The following is a 27785-nucleotide window of genomic DNA, read 5'->3' as shown; positions in this document are numbered from 1 at the left end:
ATACATCTGGCTAAGGTAATGGCCAAGAGAAAGGCCAATTTCAAGAGAGAAATTTTAAGTCACATTTGTGTATAGGCTCAAATGGGGAATGCATTAGTTGCGACAGAACTGGATTTATTTGCCACAGCTCGGGAGGAGTTTTAACCGATGTGTAGGCCCTGAAGAGGCGTTTCAGAAATTCCTTATCTAGAAATTGCATCAAGGTGGATCTTAATGGAGGAATGCGAGAGTCCCGCCTTGGCTAGGTGCAAGTGATAGAGCAATACTTGCTCCGGAGAGGATGAAAGTTGATGTAATGAATGAGCGATACACCATACACAGAACCTTTTCCATTTAGCAGAGTAACACTTGAGCGTGGAAGGAGCTAGAAAATTTTGAAAAATTGCCTTGCAATCATTAGGTATGTTTAAATTCCCAAATTCAGCGAAGTGAGGAGCAATGACGACAAGTGAAGACAGAGAATTTGAGGATGGATCACTTGCCTCTTGTCCATGTAAATAAGATCCTCTCGGAGGAAAGAGAATCGGAGTGCACTCGGATAGGCGAAGTAGCTCTGTGACCCAAAATTTCCTTGGCCCCTCGGGAGCGATGAAAATGAGACAGCACGGCTCCAGTTTCACTTTTTGGAGAACTCGAGGAATGAGAGGAAATAGGGGGGGGGGAGGCGTAGGCAAATTTTCCAGTCAAAGTAAGCAGAAGAGGGTCTCCCCACAATCCCGGTTGAGGAGTTCTGCTTGTGTAAAAGGTGCACTTTTTGTTGAGGTACGTAGCGAACAGATCTAATGTTGGGGAGCCCTAAGACTGAAAGACCATCTGCAACATCTGGTCGTTGAGCTCCCATTCGTGGTACTGTTTGGATACCCTGCTGAGAGAGTCGGCACACTGATTGTGAACCCCTGGCACATGCTCCACTTGTAGTGAGATTTGATTGAGTAGAAGTCAATCCCAAATCTGCTGAGCTTGAAGAGAGAGAGCTTGAATCTCGTGTCACCCTGTTTTTGGAGCTAGAACATGGCGGTAGTGTTGTCCGTCCGGACTAGAACCGGAGATCCCTGAATCCGAGGCAAGGAAGCTTTCAGGTCCAAGAACACTGCTCTTTACTCTAGAAGGTTTATGTGACATTTTAACTCCTGTTTGGACCACTTTCTGTGCACCTGTAGCTCTTGGAGGTCAGCCCCCGAACCCTCCATGGACGCATCCCACGTCATCACGAACTGAGGAGTTGAGTGAATGAAAGAAAGATCCTGAGTAAGGTTTTCCTTGGTCTTTCACCAAGACATCGCAGTTTTCATAGTTGCTGTAATTTGGATCATATCGTTGGATGAGCTCCTAGGAAAGTCAGAGAGTTGGAAGGAATAAGAGAAGACTTTTCTAGATGGGGGTCAAGACCCAGATATTGGAAAAGATGCAGCAAGTTTGAGCAGAGCTTCTGGCTGCCTCAAACGAAGGAGCTTTTATTAACCAGCCGGCCAGGTAGGGAAATACGTGGTGACCTGAACGTCTCAGAAAGGCAGCTATCGGACCCATGCATTTGGTGAAGACCCTGGGAGCAGATTTCAAACCGAAGGGAAGCACTCTGAACTGATAATGGGACCCCGCCACTTCGAACCTGAGATATCTTTGATGCATGGGATGAATGAGGATGTGAAAATAAGCATTGAGAAGATCGAGAGATGACAGATAATCCCCTTTTCCATAAAAAGAAAGATTTCCCGCAAAGACAACATTTTGAACGATTGGTTTTTGATAAATTTGTTCAGCAACTGGAGGTCCAAGACTTGCCTCCATTTCCCAGTTTTCTTTTTGATTAAGAAGAAACAGGAATAAAACCCTGACTGCGTTGATGTAAGGGTACCTTTTCTATGGCGCGTTTAGAAAGAAGAGTTTTTATTTCCCTCTTGAGATCTGGTAGATGACGAAGTGGAACTTTCGGAGGCGGGGTAATTGGAGGATGCTGTACAAACTCCAGGGTGTGGCCGTGATGGAAGATATCTAAAACCCTTTAGTCCGACGAGCTCGATATCCATTTTTGTAAGAAGATTGAGCATGTTGAATCGAAATGTTGTGGAACTGCAGTGGCAGGGGCCTGGGGACACTCATTGCCTTTTATTCGAATCCTGCGTTATCCTGGCAGATTGCTGCATTTTACGACCAGTGAGCTGTGAAAAGGACGATGCAGTGCTGGATCTGAAAGGTTCATTATACGTTTGATAGGTGCTTTGAGGGTAATTGTTAGAGCCGGGAGTCTCTGGTTGGCAGAGGTAAGTACCTTAGCCCAAGTAGGGACCCCTGGTTCCGGTCAGGGCGACGGAATAACCCTCTGAGATAACCCCTGCTCACCCTCTAGGTAGCATGACGCGAGCAGTCTAGGCTAAACAGAGGCAATGTGGATAACATTTGCACTTAACACAACAATAATCCCCAATCCACCACAAACTGAGACCACACAGGTAAGTATATTTTATAAAAATATATAGCTTTATCTAGTTTCAGCATGTAAATGAAGCAGTTGCATGATAATCACTTCTTTAGACAACTTAGCATTTTATCTTACAGGTTGCACTTAATTTCTAGGATGGTACTTGTAAATAGGCAGTTCTTGTCATTTAAAACAATAGTCTCAGGTTCCAAACAAAAATAGTCTCTAGTCTCTCCGATCAGGAGTCTAAAAATAATGCTCCTGATTCCTATTCATTCCACTCTCCAAAACGAGCATTAAAAAGCAGTGCCAAAGCGAAGTTATCCACCACCAACCTTCGTAGGCGCTTAGCCCCCCAAGCGCGGCAAGCGCGCCTCCCCCGGTATCCGGGGGACTTCTTTTCTGCGGTGTGGGGGCTTCCGCGTGCACCGGATGGTCTCAGGCGCCTCGCGCCTAGAAGCGCACACTCGCTCCTTGCCCCGGCCGGTCCCCTGGTGCTCTCCCGCCCGCTCTCGACAATCCAACGAGCGGCGGGGGATGCAGCACCTCGGGGGACGACAGACCCGGGGCGGGGAACGCACGCAGACTCACTCCCTCGGCGAGGACGGTCAGCCAGCTGCTCCGGCGGTCGGCTCCTCGCTGGGGGGGGGGGTAATCCGGTCGCGATTCCCTCGGCGGCTTCCAGGCTGCTCCACGCTGCGGCCAATCAGGTCGCGGCCCTCTGGTCGAGCCCCTTCAGTGCCCGGGAGTTAGCCAATGGCAGAGCGGCTCCCGGGGCAGGCTGGCAGTGACGCTCCGCTATTTTTCGGCCAATCACGGCCCACTACAGTTGATGACGCTGCGCCGCACGGGCCAATCCCGTCGCGGCGTTAGTGAGGGGGCTCGGCTCCCTCCACCAATGGGAGCACGGCGCCTTCGTTCTTTGGCGCTTCAGCTCCCCTTCGCTAGGAAATCCACGGAGGGTGTTTTCTGGCCCCGGGCCGCGTCGGTGATTTGGCGGCAAGGTTCCCTTGGGTCCTGGGATCGCTGCAGGACGTCTCTGTGGCCCCCCAAATCAGCAGGAGGGGAAGAATCCTCGTTAAAGGACCACACCACGGTCTCTCCTCGCTCCTGGAATCTGTGCCGATGAGCACAGCGAGCTCCAGACAGCTGGCAATTGGGACCCACGGGTTGGGGCCGCTCCCCACGTGATCGTTCTGTAGTTTATGGCAAAGCTTCAGGAACCTTTAGCCCTGGGTTCCAAGCAGGAGGCCAGCTCTTCTCAGGCCCTTGGAGATTCAAGTTGCAGACACAGCACACAGCAAAGTCTTGGCAGTTTCAAGTAGGCAGGGTCACAGCACACAGCAAAGCCCCTTTCTTCTCCTCAGCTTCCAGGTAGACAGTAGAACAGGTCAGCCCTTAGAGCACACAGCAAGGCAATCTTCCTTTGGTTCTCTAGCCGTCCTCCTTCCAGCTGAGGTTCCTTCTTGGTTGCAGAATTTCAGAATCTAATCTTCTGTAGTCAGGGGTCCTTTCCTTATACCCCTCAATGTCTTTGAAGTCCTTTGAAGTCTTTGTGCATGGAGGCCCTTGGTCCAGTCTAAACCAGTTCTGGGGGTTGCGGAGCACTGAGGTGTCTCTGGTTTTCTTCTTCCTGTCAGCTTCAGGGCCAGAGGTGTCAGTTGACCACCGGGAGGGAGCTAACATGGGAGAGGTAGGCCTTGGCACAGCCCAGTACTTATCAGGCATTCCTTCCTCCCACCTCCCAGGCAGGCAGATGTGCCCTTTCATCCCCGGGCTGGCTCCGACCCTCTCCTCTGGGGCTCTGCAGCCCCCCTGTCACATCCAGACCAGGCAGGCATTCCACAAACCCAGGCACACAGAAAGGTTTAGACAAGAGAACAGCCACTTTCTAAAAGTGCTATTCTCCAACACAGGATTTAAAAACACCCTTCACTAAAAGATGTCATTAAATTCTGAGTTCAGGGATATCTTTCACTTATGTCCCATCTTGTTCCTATGGGAAGATAGGCTGGTATCACATGGGCCCAGCCTCCTCCATGTTACTCTATGGAGCAAGATAGCCTTACAGCAGTGAGCACATAAGATGGCTGCAGCCCAATACCAGAGCATGTGACCTGCACTAGTACATGCTCTACCTTATCCATACACTGCACCCTGCCCAGGGGGGTACCTTGAGCCTTCCATAGGGGTGACTGATGTGCATAGACAGGGAAGGGTTAGGCCTAGCCAGTGGGGACACTGGCCAGGCTGACATGGCAGTCACTGACTGCACACAGGCTCTGCGCTGGCAGGCCCAAGTCACCATTTTAAAGCTACTCATGTGGGTGGCGCAATCTGCGCTGCAGGCCCACTAGTAGCATTTGTCATCACCAGCCCTGGCACACACAGTGCACTTTACTAGGGACTTCGTGGTGATACAAATATGCCAATCAGGTATATTCAATCAATATCACAATTTACAGAGGGAGCACTTACACTCTGACACTGATCAGCAGTGGCAGAGGGTCCAAAGCATCTAAATCAGCAAACACGAAATCCAGCACAGCATCAAAACACATGAGTCAGAGGCAAAAAGATGGGGGAAGAACCACGCCAAAAGGTGTCAGGTCTAACAGTAATGTTGAAACCGCTGTTGGAACTGCGGTCTAGGTGTATACTGCCCTCGAACTCTATCCAGAAAGGACTGGAAACTACGTTGTTGCATCGTTGCCAAGGATTTAGCAGTGTCTGTGTCTTTCTTTATAGATTGAAGGGCTTCATATATAGGACTGCCAAATAAACACTTGCCATCAACAGGAACATCTAACACCTTAGCCTGAACTTCAGGGCGGAAGCTAGTTGTCTCCAGCCAACCCTGACGCGTCAGCACCGCTGCTCCAGCCATTTGACGAAAGGAAGTTGAAGAGTTATCCGTAGCAATCTCTATAATCTCAGTACAAACCCTCACAACTTCCGATAAGATATCCCTTGCTTCCTTTTTTTTAATCTTATGGCAGTTGTTCTAGTAGTTTAGACCGGTCCAATCACATCTGTCGGTCGTACCTTCCCAGAATGGCCATAGCGTTGGAAGCTCTTATAGACGTAGCCGCCAGAGCGGAAAACCTTTTTCTGATGTTGTCCAGCCGGCAACCTTCTTTATCCGGAGGTGCAGAATACTGAGATGCAGTTTTTTTTTTGCTCTTCTTTTTGCGGCTTGCATAATTACAGCCTAGGATGCCCAATTAGGCATGTGGGTGAATTATCAGGGGCTTTGTACTTCTTGTCCAGTTTTGGTATCACCACTGGGATAGTAGCTGGTGTCCTCATCAGTTTAAGACCTTTTTGCCATAAGTAATCCACTATGGAAATTTCCCTAATGAATCGCTGAGTGCCTGGCTTAAAGTCATACAAGAAACACTCCGTTTGTTTAACTGGCATAAGCAGATCAAAGTGCTTCGATGCTTGTTCCAGCAGGTCATGAAAGCTCCCGTTATCAGCAGGGGGAGAGTCTGCTGGAGGAAGGATTCATATCCCACCACCAAAAGACTCTCTAGAGAATCTGCTGGACTCTGCTGGAGAGTCTGCTGGACGCGGTCATCTCATGATGACAGCGTGGGAACTATGTAATCATCCCATTCATCCTTGAAGTCAACATCAGTGTGCACCTCTCCTTCCTCTAATTGTTGTTGGTCCACATTTTGAGTATCGTCAGCAATAATAACTGGAGGAAAAAAAAACTTTTCCCTTGTGGGCTTAGGTGTTACTTGTCCTGCATGCTCTACAGGGTCATGATGAGGGGGCGGAGAATGTTGCGGAGCCTCAGGAAAGCGTCTGTAATATTCATTTAACATATGACGCGCGTCGGTCACCAACGATACCGGTACGTTAATAGATGGTTCTCTAAAATGGCGAGGATCTTCTTCGTCATAGGGATAATGTTCTTGAAAAGATTCCGGCTATTGTACAGTAGCCGTATCAGTGAATGAATACTCTCCTGCTAGGTAAGAGAAAGCCTCATTGTCCCCCAAGTCCTCAAGCCTCAGAGTCCTGACACTTAACCTTTACTTGAGAGGGACTATACGCAGGGCCTAGCATACCATCATCTTCAGACTCCTGAAAGTCAAGTAGATGTGCTGGAGGTAAAGGAGATATCTTTGAAAAATCCTGTATTTTTGAAGGCCCCAAATGGATTTTTTCTTCTGTCGACGTGACCGTCAACGGTGTCAATGCTGGTACCACCACCATTGGCAGAAACTAGGACACAGTTGTCAGAGCAGATTCAGAAACAGATTTTTCTTCTGGAGCCAGAGAAGCAGTCTTCCTTTCCCATCCTTGAGAGTCTTGGCCGGGAAGGTGCAGCAGTATTTGCATTCCCTGGGTTTATAGTCAGGGTGAGGCAATAGAGACATTACTTGTGGGGATCTTCTCAGAAAAGTCTAGATTTCCTACAAGTACAGGGCCTAAACAACCCTTTTTAGGTCTCGCTACGACGAACGCTAAAAGCGCGTTCTCGCAGCGAGAACTATAGTCGGTGTCTCAGCCGAAAAAAACGACGAACAGAGACAAGACCTGGCCGCGCGCAGCGGTTCCCAATAGGATAACGTTGTGCGCGGCCAGGTCTTGTCTACACAGCATTGCATGGCAGACCGGATCGCGACGCGCGCCTCGTGAACAGTTCACGAGTTTGGAATGCAGGGAGAGTTTGCATACGGGCGCCCGGCGCTGATAAACAGGCTGACTAAGACTGACCCGGGGAGGGAAATGAACACATTGTGTGCGTGGTTCCTGCCTTCATTTCTTGCAGCAAATTCGTCATCATACAACTGAGCACTGCGGGCTGTGCTGCGCGATCTTTTAAGCAGACGGAATTATTTTGTGGATTTTCCGTTCCAGTTTGATACCAGCCTCGCGCGTGATTAATCCCAGAGGACGCATCGGCGACATTTATATAGCGCTCCCAACACAATTACGGGGCTGCGAAGCGCACTACCTGGCTGCTTGCGCACCACATTTTGGTCGAGTGTGCAGTTATCACGAAAACACAACCGAGTGAAGAAGGCTGACTCTTTTAACTCATGTTTGTGTTAATGTTGAGCAAATGTTAAAATTTTATAAGCAACGTCTTGCGTAACTAGTTGGAGGCGTAACATTTTATGAAACTCGAAGGATACTGACATTAAACAGCTTGTTTTTTAGGGTCATGGTTTAAGTGCCTGCTGAACTGTGAAGTGCTGCCTACACCGTCTCCGCAGGTTCTGGGGAGGCGTGGAGGCCGCGCTGTCTGTGTCTGCACCGAGTGAGCTACCGGCGCCTCTGGATGCGAGCGTTAGATAACATACCCCTTTATAGAAACATCTCTGCCCCCTCCCGCCCCCCCCCCAAGGTCTCACGCATTTTACCCCATAACCTGAATTGCAAGGATTCTAGGTTCGGTTAATGTTTCCAATACATGCTCATAACTCACGGGCTCTTCTCAGACCAGTGCTTGAAGCGGAAATCTAAAAGTGCAGGCACTTACTATTGCGAGTATCCGTTTGCTCCTGAGAAGTGCAGGCACAGAGGCAGTCCCCATTCAATGTATTGCAGCAGTGCTGAGAAGTGCAGGTACCCACTATTTACAGTACCTGCCTACTCCTGAAAAGTGACGGTACACTCCCATTAAATATGTTGCAGCAGTGCTGGTACTCACATGAAATATATTGCAGCAGTGCCACTGTCACATTAAATATTGCAGCAGTGCCGAGAAGGGCCTGTACTCATTACTCCCCCATTAAATGTATTGCGCAGTGGCGGTACTGTCAAATGTATTGCAGCAGTGCCGCGAAGTGCCGGAACTCTTACATTAAATGTATTGCGCAGTGCCGAGAAGTGCCCGTACTCTCACAATAAATGTATTGCAGAGGTGCCGGTACTTTCATATCAACTGTTTTACAGCGGTGCCGAGAAGTGTCGGTACTCTCACATTTAATGTATTACTGCAGTGCCGAAAAGTGCCGGTACTCCAACATTAAGTGTATTGCAGAGGTGCCGAGAAGTGCCGGTACTACCCCGTTCAAATGAAAGTGCAGGTAGTAAGTAACAGACAGCACCTGCCCATTTAAAGCACGGCCTCAAGCACATTCTTAGTTTCAGAGGTCCATGTGTGTAGCTTCCACGCGCGCTTCTATTTCGCCCAAAAACAAAACACATTTTAAAAATATTTGCCGGACTCAAAAACACCCCAATAGTAGTAAACATCGGGCAGTGGGGAGAGCCCCGGTGTTAAGCAGAGCTTAGCAAACTCACAAATCGTGGCCTCACGCACCTCTGGCGCAAACCCTCCTGGAAATCTGTGCCCACCGCATCTCAAAGGCACCACCCGCCTGCGATGCCAGCTCCGCTGGCAGGTGCTTCATTCAGGGCCTTTTGCGCATCAAAATGTAAAAGAAATGAGTGAATCCAAACAGCCCCCAGAAAGTAATTAGTTGTTTACACCGACTTCTATTTATTTAAGCGCTTTACCGGCCTTGTCACTTTCCCCAACGTGCAAACATCGAACAATTGCAACGCGTCAAGCTGGAGCCGCCTTGTTTCTTGTCTTGCCTTCTGCTCTCCTGATTGCCCTCGTTTTCTTGTTTTAACTTGCTGCAGGCACTGTTATTAATATCACATCAGCCTGCTTTCTTGCCCTCCCAACTCCCTCTCACCCCGTTGCCACACACTGTTGCCCACTCCCGCAAAATAACTTGGCATCAGCGTGAGGAGCTAATCTGTGAGTGATTCCGGTGAGTTGGGAGAGGTGCAGAGATGTATGCGTTTAGGGGCAGTCATAATAACTCTGGCGTAATCCGGGAGGAACTGACCTCTAAACACAAAAGGGATTCCCTGCTGCCTCATTTTATTCACTGGAAACGGAGGTCCCATATTTCTTTCCACCTACAGTGCTATTCTGGCAAAGGCTGACTGTTCGGTACACCAGCCCTTTGTATGCATGAAATGGTCCTGTGCAGATCCGTAGCTGGTAGAATGCAGTAAGCAGTGCAGGGCAAATCTGTGTGGGCTTTATTCCGAGCCAGGCCGCTTTTCACTCTTGTTACTCGAGCATTAAAGTTTGTCAGTCAAATGTGATTATCTCAGTCAGCTGATGTTAAGGTGCTGCTGTCATTGATGACAATAGCTTCAGGTTTCTGATCTGTCTGCAGATAAGCAGCCAAAATATCAAATGAAAGAATGTCCGGGCAGGTGGGGGGGAGAACATTTATGTGGGCTAGCATCCTTCAAGGCATTATCGTTCATGTGGGCCCATGGCGCTATGGCCAAACATATACACAGCACAGTCCCGCATCCACCTAAAAACACACACGCACCCCATCTCATGCACACACATAAGCACATAGGAATTTGCCTAACTCCCGATACGCTCGCGCACAAATATAGGCTTGCACTCACAATATGTCATACACTTGCACAATCACTCACACAAGTGTGTAATATAACTTACACGTCATTGGCTAAAACACACTCAGTGACCGAGACACGCACCAATCGTACATAGAAATGGTTCGCTCACAGCTAGTAGGCTTGGTGTCCTTTTGAGAGTTTATCAGTGCACTTTGTGTCTAGAGGTTTCTTTCAAGTGTGCTTGTTGCATATTTCTCCCTGTCCTTGATTTTTGCAATCACAAAACAGCTTAGCAGAAGCCCTTTCCATCCATACAGTTTTGTGAGATGTTCATGAATACATGCAGTCTTTTTTGGTTTGAATATCAACATCTGTGGAGAACTGAGAGGAAAAAGAAGTTTTAAGGGCACCCAGTGTGTCCTCGCAAAGCATATTTATCACTCAACAATATTGGTAAACTTTTAAAATACAGAAATAATCAACAACCACAACCATGTTTATTTTGAATGTATTGCATTACACGGACGTCAGACTCACCTGCACTTGTGATGGCTTACTTCATCCCATAGTTGTAACTTGTGTGCATGCTGTCTTTTTTGAGATTATGCTGTTCTGATTTGTATAAATTTGTGTTTCTGTGATATTTTAACCTTTGTTGATTATCTGTTAGTAACATCTGCATATATGTTAAACTTTAATTGGGAATTCCTTTGGGTTTTACGACCTGTAATTCTGATTCAAGGTGTTAATTCCTTATTCCACGAGGTTCAAATTGCAATTGCTTAGAACTTGCTTATTGTTACCGCGCTGTTATGTAAATCTCGTGTGCAGCTTTACAATCCTATAAATACCGTGCAATCGTAATCAGGGCCTTAGTCTTCACTGACATCTCCCTGTCACAATTAGTAAAAACAAGCATTTGCATTTGTTTTGAAAACCTACAAGCCGTGCATAAACATGCACTTTGTACGTATAGTCCTTGCTTACGAGAAGCAAGGCTTGCCGTAAAGGAGACTACCACCCTTGCTTCTCATAAGCAAGGACTACAAGTACAAAGTGCTTGTTTAGACACAGCTTGCAGGTTTTCAAACGCATAAATAAAAGGCATTGTCATTTACAATGCCAATAGCTCAAACCCTCGCAAATGCGAGACCTATTGCATTGCAAATGCTTGTTTATCTGGCATTTAAAAAGTCACAGAAAGGAATCCCTTGAGCTGGAACCTGGAGGTCAAAAGTTGTAAAAACTAACAGTCGCTGAGCAGAGCTCAGAGAGACTCCCAATCACATGACATGCGGTAAGAAATCTGAGGTGTGGTGGTTCTGTGGAGTGGGTTACTCTGAGGTCTCTGCTGTGATTGGCTGACCTTTTGATGTTATAAAATGAGGTTGAAAGAGTACTCAATTGCATGTTATTTCTATGGAGGTCTACGTAATGTATTCAGTACTACTATTGCTACTATTACCATGGGACTCCCACCATGACGACGGGGAAGATTCAAGCATGTGAATCTGTAAAAGATACAATGCTGGAGATGGGGCCTTAATCTTTAAAAATCCAACCGCGACTTGCACATAGACTTGTACAGAACACGCTCTACATGGGGTCCCTATCTACTCATCTAGGGTGGTTCCTTGGGGTTCCAGCAATTCTCTGTCCTCTCGACATTGTCCTGACTCAAGTAGTGGTTCTTATACTTAGTATATGGTTTGGTCCCCCTCCTGGCACCCACTGTTTATTAGTGCAATTTACTGTGATTTCTTTGCTAAAGTATTGTGTGCTTCGTGTCTTATCTCCGTGTTGGAGATACTGTAATGTACTAGACAGTGTTATATCATAAATACATATTCTTATAACTTCTGTGTGGTTCTCTTTTCATTTAATCTATACTATAAGATTGCTTTCTGGTAAAACAAGCAGCTTTACATTCCTTCAAGACTAACCCTGAAGGCTGCTCTCCGCAGCTACAACTTGGATAGCTTTCTAAGGTTGTCTGAGACCTCTTAAATCACCATAAGGGTTGTCTGTTCAAGGTGCCCACTTACGTAAGTGGACATCATATACCAAGACAGCTTCTCACAACATGTTTTCTATTATAAGACAGACCTCAAGAAAAGCACTCCTTCCTTCTGCACTGCTCAGTAGCCAGATAAGTACTTTCTTGTGAACTGCTTATATGGGTAGTTGTTAGCGAGAACTGTAATGGTAATTGCATGTAATTGTGAGTTATTGGAATTCTAAAGAGGAACTGATGTGTTCCCTCAACCAGTTATTAGTGGGTAGATCAGGTTGAATGTCACTTTCCTTTCAGGGCCCAGGGAGCGAATAACAACCACTTGGCATCATGAGTAGCGCCTTTAGGACTGACAGTGGCTCGCAGGAAAGTGATTTATCTTGACCAACAGCTTCATGGCCACAGGATCAGCTTCAAATAAGGAAGATGGCTCTGCTGTTTTGTGAGCATGGCACAACCACATGGCCACTGCTGGGTGCATCAGAATGAAATGTCAGCTTAGGCATGGCCATTTTTGGCTCTGCATCACATCTCAGTGTAGAGTCCGGTGCAAGCTATTCGGGATGGAGAGCTGGCTGTGGGAATATTTCCCCAAAAGGACTGTGGTCAGAGCAGGAACAAGACATTCAACTTAACTGCCTGGAAAGGCTAGAGTGTTCTTTCGTGGTGAAGCGCCTCACAAATGACAAGGTTTCTTTCTTCATTCTTTTAAAGCTGAACAATGTATGCACTGTCTGATAGATCAAGAGGTTGGGAGAAGCAAGGTCGAGGGCCATGACAGAACTACCCAAAAAACGTTTGCTTTTGGCACTTCTGCCTGAACAATAAAATTTCACTAACAGAATATCTTTCTGGAAGACAAAATGTCGTAGAAGACTGGAACTCTTGATACTGGAGTACTTCAGTGCTTGACAGCTGAATCGAGGAGTGTTCCAGAGGATAATGGATAGGTAGGAACTGTGTCAGGTAGACCTTTTTGCCTCTCGTCTAGACCAGCAGCTTCACTACTCTTTAGCTGGAGGCCAGGATCTATGGCAAGTGACTGATCACGTTCTTTATGGCTGGAGCAAAATCTACAGGTAAGCTTTCCCACCTTCACAATGATCACAGGACCTTCAGCACAACTCAGGAAATTGAAAGCAAACTTGATCCTTGGGACATCAAGATGGAGAACGCAACTGTGGTTCCCAGTTCTGAAACTTTAATTATCCAATCCTTCTTCTTTCCCAGATTCTGAATAATCTGAGGGATACAGCAGGTCACATCCTTTGATTATGTAAGGAGCACTATGGTTGATTGCATGGGGGATTACAGTAGACAATGGGCCTTCCTCTGACTATCGGAGCAGGTCTCAATCTACAACAAAAGGATATTGAGTCCACAGTCATGCAGTTCAGCATGGCAAAGATGATCACACTGATGTTTAGGAAGAAGTTTGAATCCCAAGGAGGCAAAAGTAAAATATATCATGAATTTCCGGTCATAAATGGCCAGGAGTCATCTGCTCTACTGAATCATCAATGCCCGCAGGTTGCTAATTCAGCAGGTCACTTGTCAGCAGGCTATTTACCTTGTGGAAACAGCAGACATACCACCCTCCCAAGACCTCTGCAACAAACTCAGCATCTTCTTCCACCGCAAGATTATGAGTAATCTAGGAAAGCTTCAACAGCCTAATATAACCAAGATCCTCTCGCCCCACCCGTAATCACCGCACTCAACGACACGGCAACCCAGCAAACCCTGCTCAGCGGGACTCCCCTCGCCACTGATGACACCCTCAAGATCATTAACAGGATCCAATCCAGAGCACCCTCGGATCCCTGTTTGCACCACATCTTCAACAGAGCCAGCACCTTCATCGCCCCTGGACTCTGCCGTACCATCAATTCAGCCACATTACAGAAAGACTGGAAACACGCAGAGATCAATCCCCTGCTGAAGAAACCCTCTGCTGACCCAAAGAAGCAAACCACATCCTGGTACTCTCCCAATCCGGCTTCCTAAGCAACCATAGCACCGAGATCGCCCTCCTCGCTGCCACAGATGACGTCCACACACTCCTCCACTGAGGCGAAACTGCAGCCCTCATCCTCCTGGACCTCTCTGCCACCCCCGATACAGTCACTCACCGCACCCTAGGCACAAGTCTCCACAACCCCGGCATCTGCGACAAAGCCCAGAAATGGATCAGCTCCTTTCTCACCGGTCGAACACACAGTCAGACTACCACTGTTCCACTCTGAACCCAAAGAAATCAGCTGCAGAGTGCCTCAGGGCTCCTCCCTAAGCGTCATATTAATTTACAAAAAATGTTCTTTTTATAATAAAAACTGCACGTTTAAGGATAGTGTCATTTTCTTAAATGATGCACTCCGGGTATTGTGGTTCACCTAGAATTCTAGATTATGACGCATTAGGAGGCGTTTTAATTAGGGGCGAATAGGGAGAGAGTAGATTAGGGTGGATGGCTTTAAAAGTGTGGGCGGGAAATGGCTCGCCAGACCGGCCTGAACGATCAGGATGAGGGCGGGAGACGTTTGCAGTTCATTGAATTAGGTAAGCGATAGGGCGGTAGTAGTACACGTCTGTTTAGCAATCTGTAAAAGTAGTAAAGTGAAGGCATGTTTTATATATTTTCAAACATAATATTCACAGCGAGTAGAGCACATGTTGAACAGCTTAAGTATAAACCAGCGCGTGAGCTTTGACTTCACGAAGGTAACGTTTGGAATACAGAATGTTAAAGGGACGGCTTGTGTTTACGTTGGATGGGAGGGAAGAGAACTGGAATGAGTTATGGGATAATATACTATGTCGGATATTAGGACGTACACCCTGATATTAAGGATTAGACGCATGATGACCTAGGTAAATAATGATAGCCACATGAAAGTAGTGCTCGGGTGGGTAATGTTACGAGTATGATGATTCAATATTCATAGATGAAATTACGTTGTGACATGGTGCTTTTAAGAAATAATGTTAATTGTTTGTTTGTATCGTTATTTGTAGTGACCCCCGAAGAAGGGCACAAGGAGGCCCGAAATGCATTGGGTTTTTTAACTGCACAATAAATGACTACTTGCGAAGGACTTCTTGCATTTATCGCATTCTTTCAAAAAAGGCCTGGAATGGCACAGTTTGAATGTCAGAAACTTGAAAATTGGCACCGGAACCCGATCTTTGGACTGAAAATAGATCAGTGAAATAAATGTTTAAAAGAAGTTAAAAATATGGAAATAAATGGTTTACAGATTTAAGAATTGAAAAATGAATATGATTTAAAAGTGCACGCTAAAAGGCGGCACAGAGCTGTGCATTTGGCATAGGGGCTGTATAGTCCCTCAACTCACATGTACCATCAATTCAGCCACATTACAGAAAGACTGGAAACACGCAGAGATCAATCCCCTGCTGAAGAAACCCTCTGCTGACCCAAAGAAGCAAACCACATCCTGGTACTCTCCCAATCCGGCTTCCTAAGCAACCATAGCACCGAGATCGCCCTCCTCGCTGCCACAGATGACGTCCACACACTCCTCCACTGAGGCGAAACTGCAGCCCTCATCCTCCTGGACCTCTCTGCCACCCCCGATACAGTCACTCACCGCACCCTAGGCACAAGTCTCCACAACCCCGGCATCTGCGACAAAGCCCAGAAATGGATCAGCTCCTTTCTCACCGGTCGAACACACAGTCAGACTACCACTGTTCCACTCTGAACCCAAAGAAATCAGCTGCAGAGTGCCTCAGGGCTCCTCCCTAAGCGCCACTCTCTTTAACATCTACATGGATCCGCTTGCAGCCATCGTCAGGAACCACAGACTCAACATTGTTTTATACACCGACAATACCCAGCTGATTCTCTCCCTAACTAACGAACCCTCAGTTTCCCAAAAAAGCGTCCACGATGGGATGAAGGCTGTTGCCACCTGGATGAAGGACTGCTGCCTCAAGCTCAACTCAGAGAAGACTGAGGTCCTCATCCTAGGCTCCACCGTTTGGCCAATATTCGCCAAATTTGATCAGAGCTACTATTCAGAAAATCTTTAAAAAACTTGGCTCTTTAGCCTAGGATAGTGCCCTTGTGGCCTGCTTTCTTGTCATCTTGGCGTGCCGCCTGTTGTTTCCTCTTGCCCGGACACCTCTGTTTGAGGTAGCTGTTTGCGCTTTATAAATGTCGGAATTATTATTATTATTACGACTCCTGGTGGCCCGCAGCACATGGAACCTTCCTCCACACACAAAACCTCTGCATCATCCTGGACTCCACGCTCAGAATAAAGCGCCAGATCAACACTGTCTCATCATCCTACAATCACACACTATGCCTACTCTGAAAGATCTTCAAGTGGATCCCCACTAAGTCCAGAAAGACAATCACCCACGCACTGATCAGCAGCTGACTCTACTACGGCAACACACTCTATCCCGGCATCACCCAGAAACTCTTCAAGAAACTGCAGAACATTCAGAAAGTCTCTGCCATAATCATCCTCAAACCCCCCCCCCCACCCCACCCCACCACTCCCAGACGCATCACCGGCCACCAGAGACCTCCGCTCAGGTCAACATGCACTGGCCACAGACTCACAAATCCGAAAACCATGGCCAGAAGAAGATCCTTAACCTACATCACAACAAAGACCTGGAACACTCTACTTCTCCACCTCATGCAATCACCGTCACTGCATCCATTCAGGAAGGACCTCAAGACCTGGCTCTTCGACTGAAGCACTGTTGCCATAGATTTATCAGCAGTCTCTCCCACCCTCCCCCCAGCACTTTTGAGACCCTTACGGGTGAGTAGCTGCGTTTTACAAGACACCTGCTTGATTGTAGTGGAATGCCAATAGGGAAATTCCACTTTTGTGTAGACTGCTCTAAGTAGTCCAGCTGTCAATGTCCCAGACCAAAATATATACGTCTCTGTGACGCAAACTTGGGGCTATGCTTCTTAGAATATTTCCACTATAATCAATTCCTGCCCAGGAAGGAAATTTTAGGTAAGCTAGCAATGCTGCTCTAACTTATATCTTGCAAAAGAGTCTTCAATGTCAGGGCGTTGGATATGTCAGCTAGGATCTTCACTCCGAAGGTGTTGCATTTATTATATCTAGAATGACCATATCTAATATTAGAATGGTCCATTATCTGGCTTCTCTGGATAAGCCAAAGTTGTGTGTGGCCAGATGTGTCGGGCCTATGATGCCATGACAGAGGAGGACAGGCTTCCAGGCACTAGAAAGCTGTTAATTGCCATCAAAAACCTTATAAACCAGTTTAACTTCTCACAATAACAAGGTAAGTCAGTTGCCATGATTACAGGACATACTTCACTAAAGTACAGGAGGATGAGGGTAAGCCTGGCCACTTGCCTGGTCTGTTCATGACCCGGAGGATAATAATTTGCCATTCTGCGCGTATTATGAAACCCTGTACTATGCCTAGTCACCAGCCATGCCAGAGGAGGTCAGAAACGTTTTATCCCCTCAACAACTGTCGGTAGTAAATAGACAGGCACAGGAGACACTGGGAGGCCCGGTGACACTGCAGGAGATTCTGGAAGCTATCAATTGTATGGCCACGGGCAAGACGCCGGGCCCAGATGGCCTCCCCATGGAATTCAATTCAGTCTACGCCTCCAAGTTGGCACCACGCTTGGTGACTCTTTATGCTGAATCCTTGAAGCTTGGGTGACTTCTTTCGTCCACACGGGATGCGCTTGTGAGTCCACTACATAAGATCACAACCCCAGGTGCCCAAATTGTAGATTATAGACCTCTCTCCATGCTCAATATGGATTTTAAGATCTTTAGCAAAGTCCTGGCATTGCGTATACTTCCTTACATGTCTACAGTGATCCAACCGGATCAGAACAGATTTATCCCGTCCCGGAACACCTCATTCAATTTGCGCAGACTATACTCGGTACTATACCACCCTGAGATGCGATCCCTCCCATGAGCTGCAATCTTGATCTAGATCTGGAGAAAGCTTTCGACTCTATAGGATGAGATTATTTATTTGCAGTAATGGCGCGCTTTTGGTCTTGGAGAAGGATGGGTAAAATGGGTAAAAATGTTATACGAATGTCCCACTGCTCGGGTCAGGACAGGTAAAACTGTGTTGATCTTTCATTACCTGGAAGATCTGACAGAAGGAAATTTAGACAGGACTCTCCAGTCCCTTAAGGCATGTGTTCCTTTTTGGGGCTTGTTGCATTTACCCCTTATGGCTAGGATTTCCCCGACTTAAATGGTCATGCTACCGCGCCTATTGTACTTTTTCATCAACCTCCCAATTATACTGCCTATTTGGTGGTTCAGACAGCTGGATTCCCTGTTGCAGGATTTAATTTAGGGAGAGGGACGGCGGAGGGTCTTGTTAAAAACATGCAACGCCCCATGATTGAGTCAGGATGTCTTGTATGGGTCTCCAGCAATAGTGTTTTGAACGGGTCCCAATGAACTGTCTTGAAATAGTGTAAAAACAGACTTACATGAACTTTTTTTTTTTTCCAAAACCGTGACTTACATGAACTTTTGATTCCAGTTTCAATAATGATCTGAATTTTTTTTTGAGTGTCGAATTATACTTCCTGGCCGCTTAGATGCAGTGGCTAGCATAGTGGCTGGAGGGGGCAAAACGGGGGGAAACTACTTGATGGAACCCGAAGCACGCTCCACCCTACTACTGGCTAAAAAACTAGACCCAGCTGTACCTGTCCCTTATAGGTCAGTAGGAAGAGGTGTGGCGCTAGGGCGACTGACTCCAGAATCTGGGGATCACGGTTCGATCCCCGGCACCGGCGGCAGATTAGCCCAGCACCATGTGACTCTGGGCAATAGCTTGCTTAATCCTCCCAACGGCCCCTAGCGCCTATAGACCCTTACGGGTGATTGTGCGCTTTACAAATGTGGATTATAATTATTATTAGTTTTGCAAACGGCAGCTCTGCAGTGTTTGAAATGATGAAGGACTAAAACAGCTGGGACCCTCGGTACATACCGGTACTTCCCCCATGGGAACCCACGGACAATATTTAATACTGACCAACTGGCGGCATTGTTGGAGGTGGGTGTGGAGACATAGGGGTCTGCTGTCAGGAGAAAACCTTAATGCCATTTGAGGATGTGGTTGAGGGATGTGTCCTTCCACCGGGGGAGCTCCTTCGATATGAAGCTTTGGCCCGAACTTTCAGTGCACTGTGGGGGAGGGGCCGGGAGGAACCAGAGACCCACGCGGTACTACATTCATTGCTTACACTAGGTACAGCCAGCCACCAGGTCAGGTGGTTCTAAGCCTCACTGGTTGGTGCATCTCTGGCTCCCCAACATAAACTAAGAGGAGTTCCTGGACAGAGACTTAACTGACTGGGAATGGAACAGAATTCTGTCATCTCACAAGGGGATTTCCCGTAACACGAGGCTGAAGTACATTCAGTTCAACCACGTGCACATCACATACATGACTCCCCACCGACTCCAGGTCACATATGGAGGTGAACCACGTAAATGGCTAAGATACACTCATAATGACGCAGACTTTATACATATGACCTGGTTTTGTGCTGGAATGTGGCCATTCTGGGACGAGGTATTATTAATGATAAATACCACGGTGGGGGGCACACAACTCTACGATTGAGATATGCCTGTTGGGACTCTTTCCCCGACCTCCTAAACGAAAGGTGGGCAATAGATTTATCGACCTGGCCATGACACTTTCTAAAAGATTAGCCATGTCTTGGAAATCCACTACTGGACCATCGGTGGGGCTCTGGAAGCGAAATGTCACTTACTGGGTGGGGGCAGAGTCTCGATCCCTGAGACGTCATGCCATGGCTGAGCAATGGAAAGAAGTATTGTCTAGCTGGGAACACTTGATACAGACCCAAGAGGAAGAAGATGAGACTAGGGACGGGGATGAACCACAGGGAAATTATACTGACGAGACAAAGAATACATAATGTGTAGGGACACCTGCAAAGAAGCCTATAGGTCGTGTAGACAACAGACACTGGACGTGGGGGGAAGTGGGGGAGGTGATGGCTAAAAGAGAAGAACCATTACACATTTGTATCTGCATCCTCCCTTCACTCACTCATGCACTGACTTAAAAAGGTAGAAAATGGTGAGATAAGTATAGACTTAGTAAAGGATCTAAGTGTGACCCCCGAACGCTCGCTCCTATGACTTACATTTTCCGATTGAATACCTGAGCTACCAGGAGAACGAACCCCCTGCATGTTTTTCTATTTTGTTTTGTTTATTTGGTTGATCGTAGTTTTATTAAATAACAAACAGGTGATACCCCTGCAAATACCTCCAAGAGGTGTGTTGAACAAATATGAGAAGGCAAATGCATACGAGACACCAATTGCAAGATATATCTACTACTATAGAGGCATGAAGCGATACCACTGGGAAGGGTTAATACTTTACATAAGATTTAGCGTCAAGAGGTGGGGGATACCAGATAAGAATGGAATATTCATTTACTCCTGTGTGTAAAGCACAAGTTACTTACCTTCAGTAACGATATATCTTTAAGAATTATTAGCAATGATAGATTCCTTACCTTAGAATATCCCCAGGCGTCAGACTGGATCCGGAAAGTTTTCGTCAGCAGTACCACTGCGCGTCGGTAGGTGGCGTCGTGCGGCTCCGCATCCGTGGTCGGCATTGTGGTCGCCAGGATGACATTATGGACGCTACTTAGACGCCGCCCACGCCCGCTGGCGTCAGTTCTTTACACGACTTTACACGCCAGAAACACAGAGGTATGCAAGATACTGAGCACTGGTGCATTGAAAACTAGGGCCCTGAAAGGGATGACCTTAACCCTAGAAATCAGTTCGCAGAACGGGGAGGATGGGTGGGGAGGGAAGGAATCTATCACTACTAATGTTTCTTACAGATATATAGTTTCCGAAGGTAAGTAACATGGACATCTGAAAGAAACACATAGTGATAGATTCCTTACCTTAGAATAGATACTCCAGCAATACCAACCCCGGTGGTGGGTCTGTGAACCCCAAGATCACACCAGAAAGTCTTGGAGAACAGAACCGCCAAAGAAGCCGTCTCTCTGGACTTGGCTTTCAAGGCAATAATGTTTCTTAAACTTGTGCAACGAAGCCCATGGGGCTACCTGACAAATGTTTTTCAGGGGGACACCATGTCCCAGTGCAGTAGTGGCTGCAGTTGCTCTAGTGGAATGAGCACACAGCCCCACCGCCGGCTCCTTTTTAGCTAAAGAGTAGTAGACTTTGATGCACTAGACAACCCAGCGGGAGATAGTCCTCTTGTGCACTGCCCACCTTTATTGGTGCCAAAGTAGCTAACAAAGAGTTGGTAATCCACCCGGAACTGTTGTGTGTGGTTGAGATAGAATGAAAGTGCACGTTTTGGGTCCAGACGGTGGAGCCTCTCTTCCTCTCTGGAAGGATGCGGAGGTGGAAAAAAGGTGGGCAAGGCAATGGACTGCCCAATGTGAAAGGCTGTAACAACTTTTAGCAAAAATGAAGGACGGGGCCTCAGCACAACCTTGTCCGGATGGACCGACTGATAGGGAGGCTTACAGGAAAGAGCCTGGAGCTAACTCACTCGCCTAGCGGAGGGGATGGCCACCAGAAAGGCAGTCTTCAATGTCAAGAGATGAAGAGGACAGTTGTAGAGAGGCTCAAAGGGAGCACACATTAAGTATGTAAGAACCAGATTAAAGTCCCACTGTGGCATCACAAAAGGAATGGGATGAAAAAGGTGTGTAATGCCTTTGAGAAATCCATTTACAACAGGGGACTTGAAAAGAGAGGGCTGATCGGGGAGCCTGAGAAAGGTCAAAATAGCAGAAAGATGCCTTGATAGTGCCCAGAGCAGAGGCCTGCTGGGCTAAGGAAAGAAGGAACAAAAGAACTTCAGAACGGGGCAGAAAGGGGATCCACAGCCTTGGCTGTGCACCATGCCACAAATTTATTACACCTGCAGGCATATACCACTTTAGTGGAGGGACGCCTGGCTGCCAGAATGATATCACAAACTTCAGGAGGCAAGTCGAAAGGAATCAACTGCCGTGGCTCAATCTCCACACAAAGAGGTGGAGGCTGGACAGGTTTGAGTGGAGGCCCATCCCCTGCTGCTGCGACAGAAGATCCTCCAGAAGAGGCAGTCGGATCGGGGGATCTACACTCATACTGAGTAGCTCGGGATACCAGACTATTCGAGCCCAGTCCGGGGCCACAAGAATAACTTGTGCCCGGTCGCGCCTGATCTTCTTCAGCACTCTGGGCAGAAGTGGTATAGGCGGAAAGGCGTACAACAGGCCGCAACTCCACTCACAACAAAAAGCGTTGTCGAGCGCGTGCTGCCTTGGAAATTCCATGGCGCAGAACTGATGACATTGCGCATTCTCCTCAGCGGCAAATAGATCTAACCAAGGCTCTCCCATTGCTGAAAGAGACCTTGTGCCACCTCCGAGTGCAGACGCCATTAGGTCATCCCACACAACTTTCAGTTCCTATCTTTTTAATATGCTGAACTTCTGTGCAGAACAATTTCTACAAACAAGAGAACTTTTACTTAACCAGCATCCCATTCCCAAGCCCTTTCATTTCATATGAAGAAAGGATTAAAGGAAATTCTTGGATTATTGTGCTCTGTTCCTAAACCCTTTCCACCCCAGTCATCCCTTATTAAATGACTGATTTTTGTCAGCCTATTGTTTTTTGATTAAGTATGTTATATTAAATGTTTAGTCATCAAAATGTATCGGTGATTGTTACTCCTGTATCTAAGGTGTTACAATATTCATTAATCCCTTCCACGCTGATGACGAGCTGGGTACACCTCTCGTACGCTGATGACGAGCTGAGCTCGTCATGAACCGCGGGATTCCGCGATTCTCAGCGCACAGCGGGAAAACCCGCAGCGCGCATGCGGTTAAATGGCACGAAATTACAGGAAATGCCAATGAAAATGAGGATTTAACTTCTCCAGGAGTCCTTATCATCTAGACAGCTCACTACGTTACAAATGCTGAAAGGACACATCTGATGAAAAAAGTATATGTACTTACACGCTCAATTTCTTCTTTTTTTCTTAAAATTGCAGCAGTTCTCACATCTGGAGTGTTCTCAGCCACTTCTTGTGCCACAGTAATGAGAAAATCTTGAAGGTCAGTCCTGTCAGCGGCTTTATTTGCTTTAATATTGGCCTACAAAACAAGAAAGCCACAGGTTCATAGCAGGATACAGAGTTGCAAAGACTACACTTGGCTCAACTCAGTCGTTAGAATTCCAACCCTAAAACTGTCTGACTTACACCGGTGTTTCACAAACCTTGCTCATCACCTACATATGAGTTCCATAACTAGCTCTCTAAAATCTCAGATCTTTTTATTTTTGAGAACTTTGAGGTAAAGCTCAGATATTCATTTTTCAACTTGTTCTTTTTCTAATCATGTCAATAGACCCATGGCCACCTCACCCTTAACGTAACCATTTCCCTTACAATTTCTCCTATTCCTTACCCAATCACATTCCTAAAATAGACCATTTACCTATTTCTCACCCTCTCCATTTACCAATTCTGAATACTAAGCCAAATTTGTGCCCAATTCTCTTCCATTATTTTAGTCCTATCCCATATTCAAATACTAAACATTACTTTTGAAGGATCGAAGGTCCTGAAGAAAGGATGACTTGAAGCTGGTTTCAAAGTTGTGTATAAGATTTATTCTTATAAAAAAGATCCCATCCAGGCAGAGTATGTCATCACATCAACAGCCTCTTCTTATTTTTAAAAGAACACATTCCACACCAACGTAGCTTGGCAGCAAGAATGGAACATATGACCTAAGCACATTCTAAAGATGCCATGGCATCAGGACAACAATAAGTAAATGCCACACATCTTCCCTCCATCAAAAAACCCCACAAAAGATACAAATAAAATACATATAAATCCAGGTAAGTAAGAACATGAACAATTCAAAATTAAATTATAGAAACATACAAGAAATGCAGGTGAATGAATACATTAACAACATGAAATCTGTTGAACACAATCTCTCAAATATGAAGGTTTAACTCTTATTCTATGAGATAATCTAGGATTACCTTCAGAAATATTAGCATCTGTGCTTCTTACAAGGGAACTAGTAGTTGCTGGGCTTTGAGTACCTCTATAAGGAACAACTCTCCCAAGATTCCATACTCGATGATCCTGCGTTTTGATAGCATTTTTAAATCATTTAATTACCCTAATGGGTTTCGAAAATTTCTAACTCAAACCAGGGTGTTTGATGACTACTAATTCTCCAACTGCAACCTTGGTACTATTAACAGCTTTCCCTGAATCAAAGAGAGACTTCCTAGCTACTGCCTTTTTAGGTCTCGTGCCTAGCGTTGCACTGCGTAGCAGTGCTTCGCGCAGCGCGAGGCATTTTGTAAACAAAAAACGGGGTTTCAGCAGTCACTTTGGACTGTGAAACGCTTGTGCGTGTGCTTTTTTGTATAGTGTTACCCCATTGGCCTTTGCGTGCGTCTTATTGTAAAAGACTGCACGCAATTGGCCCAAAGCACGCGTATAGCTCCTCCCATGGCCTATTGGTGTCGATTACGCGCACCAAGCGCGTAATCGACACCAATAGGCCGTGGGAGGAGCTATGATTGTGCCCACACAGGCGTGACGTGAGCGCCACTTGTTTTATTGAGTTTCTCCGAACTCAACCACGACGTCATGCTTCATTTAACGGCTACGCCCACTTTCAAGGTAGCGGAAAAATGGAGCCTTCCCAACCTCGCCACCGCTGTTTTTTTCTTTCGAGGAGTTTGCGTGTGTGCTTTTGGTTTCATGTTTCATCATCGCGATGCGGAAAAAAACAAAACATTCCCTATCAGCTTCTCTTTATTGCGCTCATTAAACAGGGATTGCAGAAGACGATCACGGGCGGAAATTATTATTTTTTTGTAGGACACCTAGGCTCCAACCTGGTACCCAAACTCGAAAAACAGCAGGTTAGCCGTACGGAAACATCCTCACCCTTTTGTAGCGAGGAAGCGTGTAGTTGGGCGAGTCATGTGTACGCAGGGGGCCGGGGGAGGAAGGCAGCCGCAGGCAGTCGAGCCCAGAGCAGGGGCAGAGCCTCAAAGCATGGGAACTGTGCCTGGGAGCGCTCAGAGCAGGCGGGATGCGAGGCTGAGCGGCGAGGGGGATCCGCGCACACCACCGCTTCCGAGCAGCCAGCCCGGCTGCCAACATGGGCAAAGGTGCCCTCTCCTACGTTTCCCTGGGATACCTGCCGGCCCGTACCAGCACAGCTGACATGCTGTGGTACCGTGGCTCGCTCAGAGGAGCCTGTGTTTCTCCATAATTCCGGGGGCATATTATTGATACATCTGACAACAGAGGCCGCATTTCGGCAGTAAACGCAGTGGGGGCATACTTTTGCCAAATCTAACAACAGAGTCAATAACTGGCCTCAAACCGATCGAAGGGTGAGAGGGGCCTCGCACACCGGGAACAAGGGCTTAACAATGAGAACAACACGTTTTAAAACCAGCAGCCTGTTTCAAAGTAAATTTCCATACGTCTTAAACGCTTCATAGCCATCCTCGCTTGAGTGGAGATTTAATTCAATTCACTTTGCATGTCTGATATCTTTCCCACCCACACATCGCTTTTAACTACAGGGGCTTAGTAGTTACAAGTTAAATGAGGGGCCCTTTGATTGTTGGAGGGGGGTTGCCTCAAATTGTCTGATATGTATCATAATGACGAGGTCCTGACATTTGACAGGTGTACATCGGAATTCGCTTTACCCCAGAGTGAACACTACCACTATCTACAGCTTAAACACTGGGTCACAACACCTCACATTCGAGAGGCGGCTCTTAGAGACCTTACGGACATGGAAAAGTTGGTGATTTATAGGGCAGGCTCCATGAAAGGCACTATTTCTGCTCTCTAAGGCATGCTGCTACACACCTTGCATTCCCCACGGGCGCGGTATATGTCTTTTTGGGAGCGAGTTTTAGATAGGGATATATCAGAGATGGAATGGGCACACATCTGGAGGAACATTGCAAAACATAGCAAATCTATGGCTCTTCGAGAGGCACACTACAAACACTACATGATTGGTACCTATACCCCACTAAGCGCCGACGAATCTTCCCTGGCACTTCAGATCTCTGTTGGCGGGGGTGTGGGCTTCAGGGGGACTTCAGGCATATATGGTGGGATTGCCCAAAAATCCGGCCATTCTGGGACGAGATCCTATCTCATATCAAGGACATGCTGGGTTATACACTTCCGACCTCCATTGACTTTGCTCTTCTTGGAGTTAGAGATCCATCTTTGGACCACCAAACCAAAGCCGACAAGGCGATTATGTGGACATGTCTGGGGGCGGCCAAGCTTACCATAGCGGCTGCATGGAAGAAGACGGAAACGCCAGCGACATCACTGTGGCATGCCCGACTGTGGAGAATACTTTCCATGGAACATCTTGCAGATATATTTCGGCACAATTACAAGGACTTCGAGCTCAGTTGGGGGCCTCTGGTTGCCTTCCTTTCTCAGGGTCTGCCTTCTGCTGTTTGCCCTCCGACTGTGCGGGCTATGCACGTTTTGCAACTATAGGTTTGCCCTTGGTCACTATGAGCTAATGCGACCCCTAGAGTATGCTATAAGAAGGCCTTGAGCTATGCCGGGATAAACCTGCTTCATGATTTACTTTTCTTTTCCTTTACAATCTAATCACCACCGGGAAGGGGCTGGGAGGTGGGGTTAGTTGTTTTGGGGGTTTGGAGGATGGGTATTTAGAGGTCCGGCTTTGGGTTGCCAAACCTCTCCGAGTTATGTTTTCTTTAAATTAGCATCAGTCATTCCGAGGGGGGGGGGGGATCTGGGGTCCTGTTAAGCTGAACCCACCATAGCGGACTGTTTTGCAATCACTGAGCCTGCGCGCCCTCGGGTAGCTTGGAGGTCATCGACCTTTTGGGTATACTTTGTTTGATGCTCAATAAAAAGAATTTTTGGCGCAAAAAAAAGAAAAAAAAATCCCCAAGGCCACACATTTTTAGCATTGAGGTTCTAAGCAGTCTCTGGCAGTGTGTGCACGTTTTCTAACCCTCCATCACACTTAGCTTTGCAGCATCCTTGATAGAGCTGCCAGGTGGAGGCAAATTAGATTCCTTTGATTACTTGCAGTGTTTCGATCTGAGCTTTGATGGTAAGAGGGCAGCAGTCCAATGAAATTCTGTTTCAATTTAAAGCGGAAAGTATAACAAAGGAGAGAGTGAGAAATAAGAGCTTGCTTACTTTCCCGTATCAATATCTCAAACAAAGAGATGCGAGCACACTACCAAGTTCCTTTGAGATGCCCCTCACATCAGGTGTGAAAAACACCTTTAGGTTTTTTTTTAAAAGACCCCTTACCCACCAACTTAGTTGGAGGCAAGCTTCATCATTCGGGTCCCACCAGAGACACCTTGCGTGTCAAGGGTGTGCTTTGAAGCCCGATTACAGCAGCGCTGGTCTTTTGGGGGTTTTAATCATCTTAGATGAGAAAAGGAGGTGAAATAAAATTGTCTTATCGGTGACCCACTGGTGTGGTGCACTTGTTTAATAATGGTACCCTGGGACAAGGATTAACAGCAGTGGTAAATGTGTAGTGGAAAACTTTAGCTATGCACTGTGATACCGTTGCATGCTTTAACACGCACATGATTCTGGTCCGGAAGAAAGCCATACTGACCATCAGGGGCAGCTCAGACATTATGAAACATGTCTACCCATGCCAAGTATGTGAGTTCATTGGTTTCTCGCTAAGCATCCACCACTGCTTTTAATCCTTGCCCAAGGGTACCAATATTAAAAAAGTTCACCACACCGGTGAGTAACCCATAAGATCATTTTAATGTACCTCCTTTTCTCATCTGAGATAAGTAACCTGCCTTCCTCCACCCCTCAAAAAAAC

The 27785-nt window shown here is 46.8% G+C and overlaps 1 protein-coding gene across 2 annotated transcripts in view; it reads right to left on the bottom strand.

Moving 5' to 3' along the window:
* The window catches only part of USP49 (ubiquitin specific peptidase 49), a 758970-nt gene that overhangs the window by 9706 nt on the left and 721479 nt on the right, over positions 1-27785 (bottom strand). For both annotated transcript variants that reach the window (XM_078644724.1, XM_078644726.1), the window contains one exon: positions 22878-23015. In XM_078644724.1, the coding sequence (XP_078500850.1) occupies positions 22878-23015 (138 nt within the window). The remainder of the gene's footprint in view (positions 1-22877; positions 23016-27785) is intronic.

Source organism: Lissotriton helveticus, chromosome 5_1 (assembly GCF_964261635.1).
Source record: "Lissotriton helveticus chromosome 5_1, aLisHel1.1, whole genome shotgun sequence".
Classification (NCBI taxonomy): domain Eukaryota; kingdom Metazoa; phylum Chordata; class Amphibia; order Caudata; family Salamandridae; genus Lissotriton; species Lissotriton helveticus.
The sequence above is the reverse complement of the archived record's forward strand: the minus strand, read 5'-3'. Positions and strand labels throughout refer to the sequence as shown.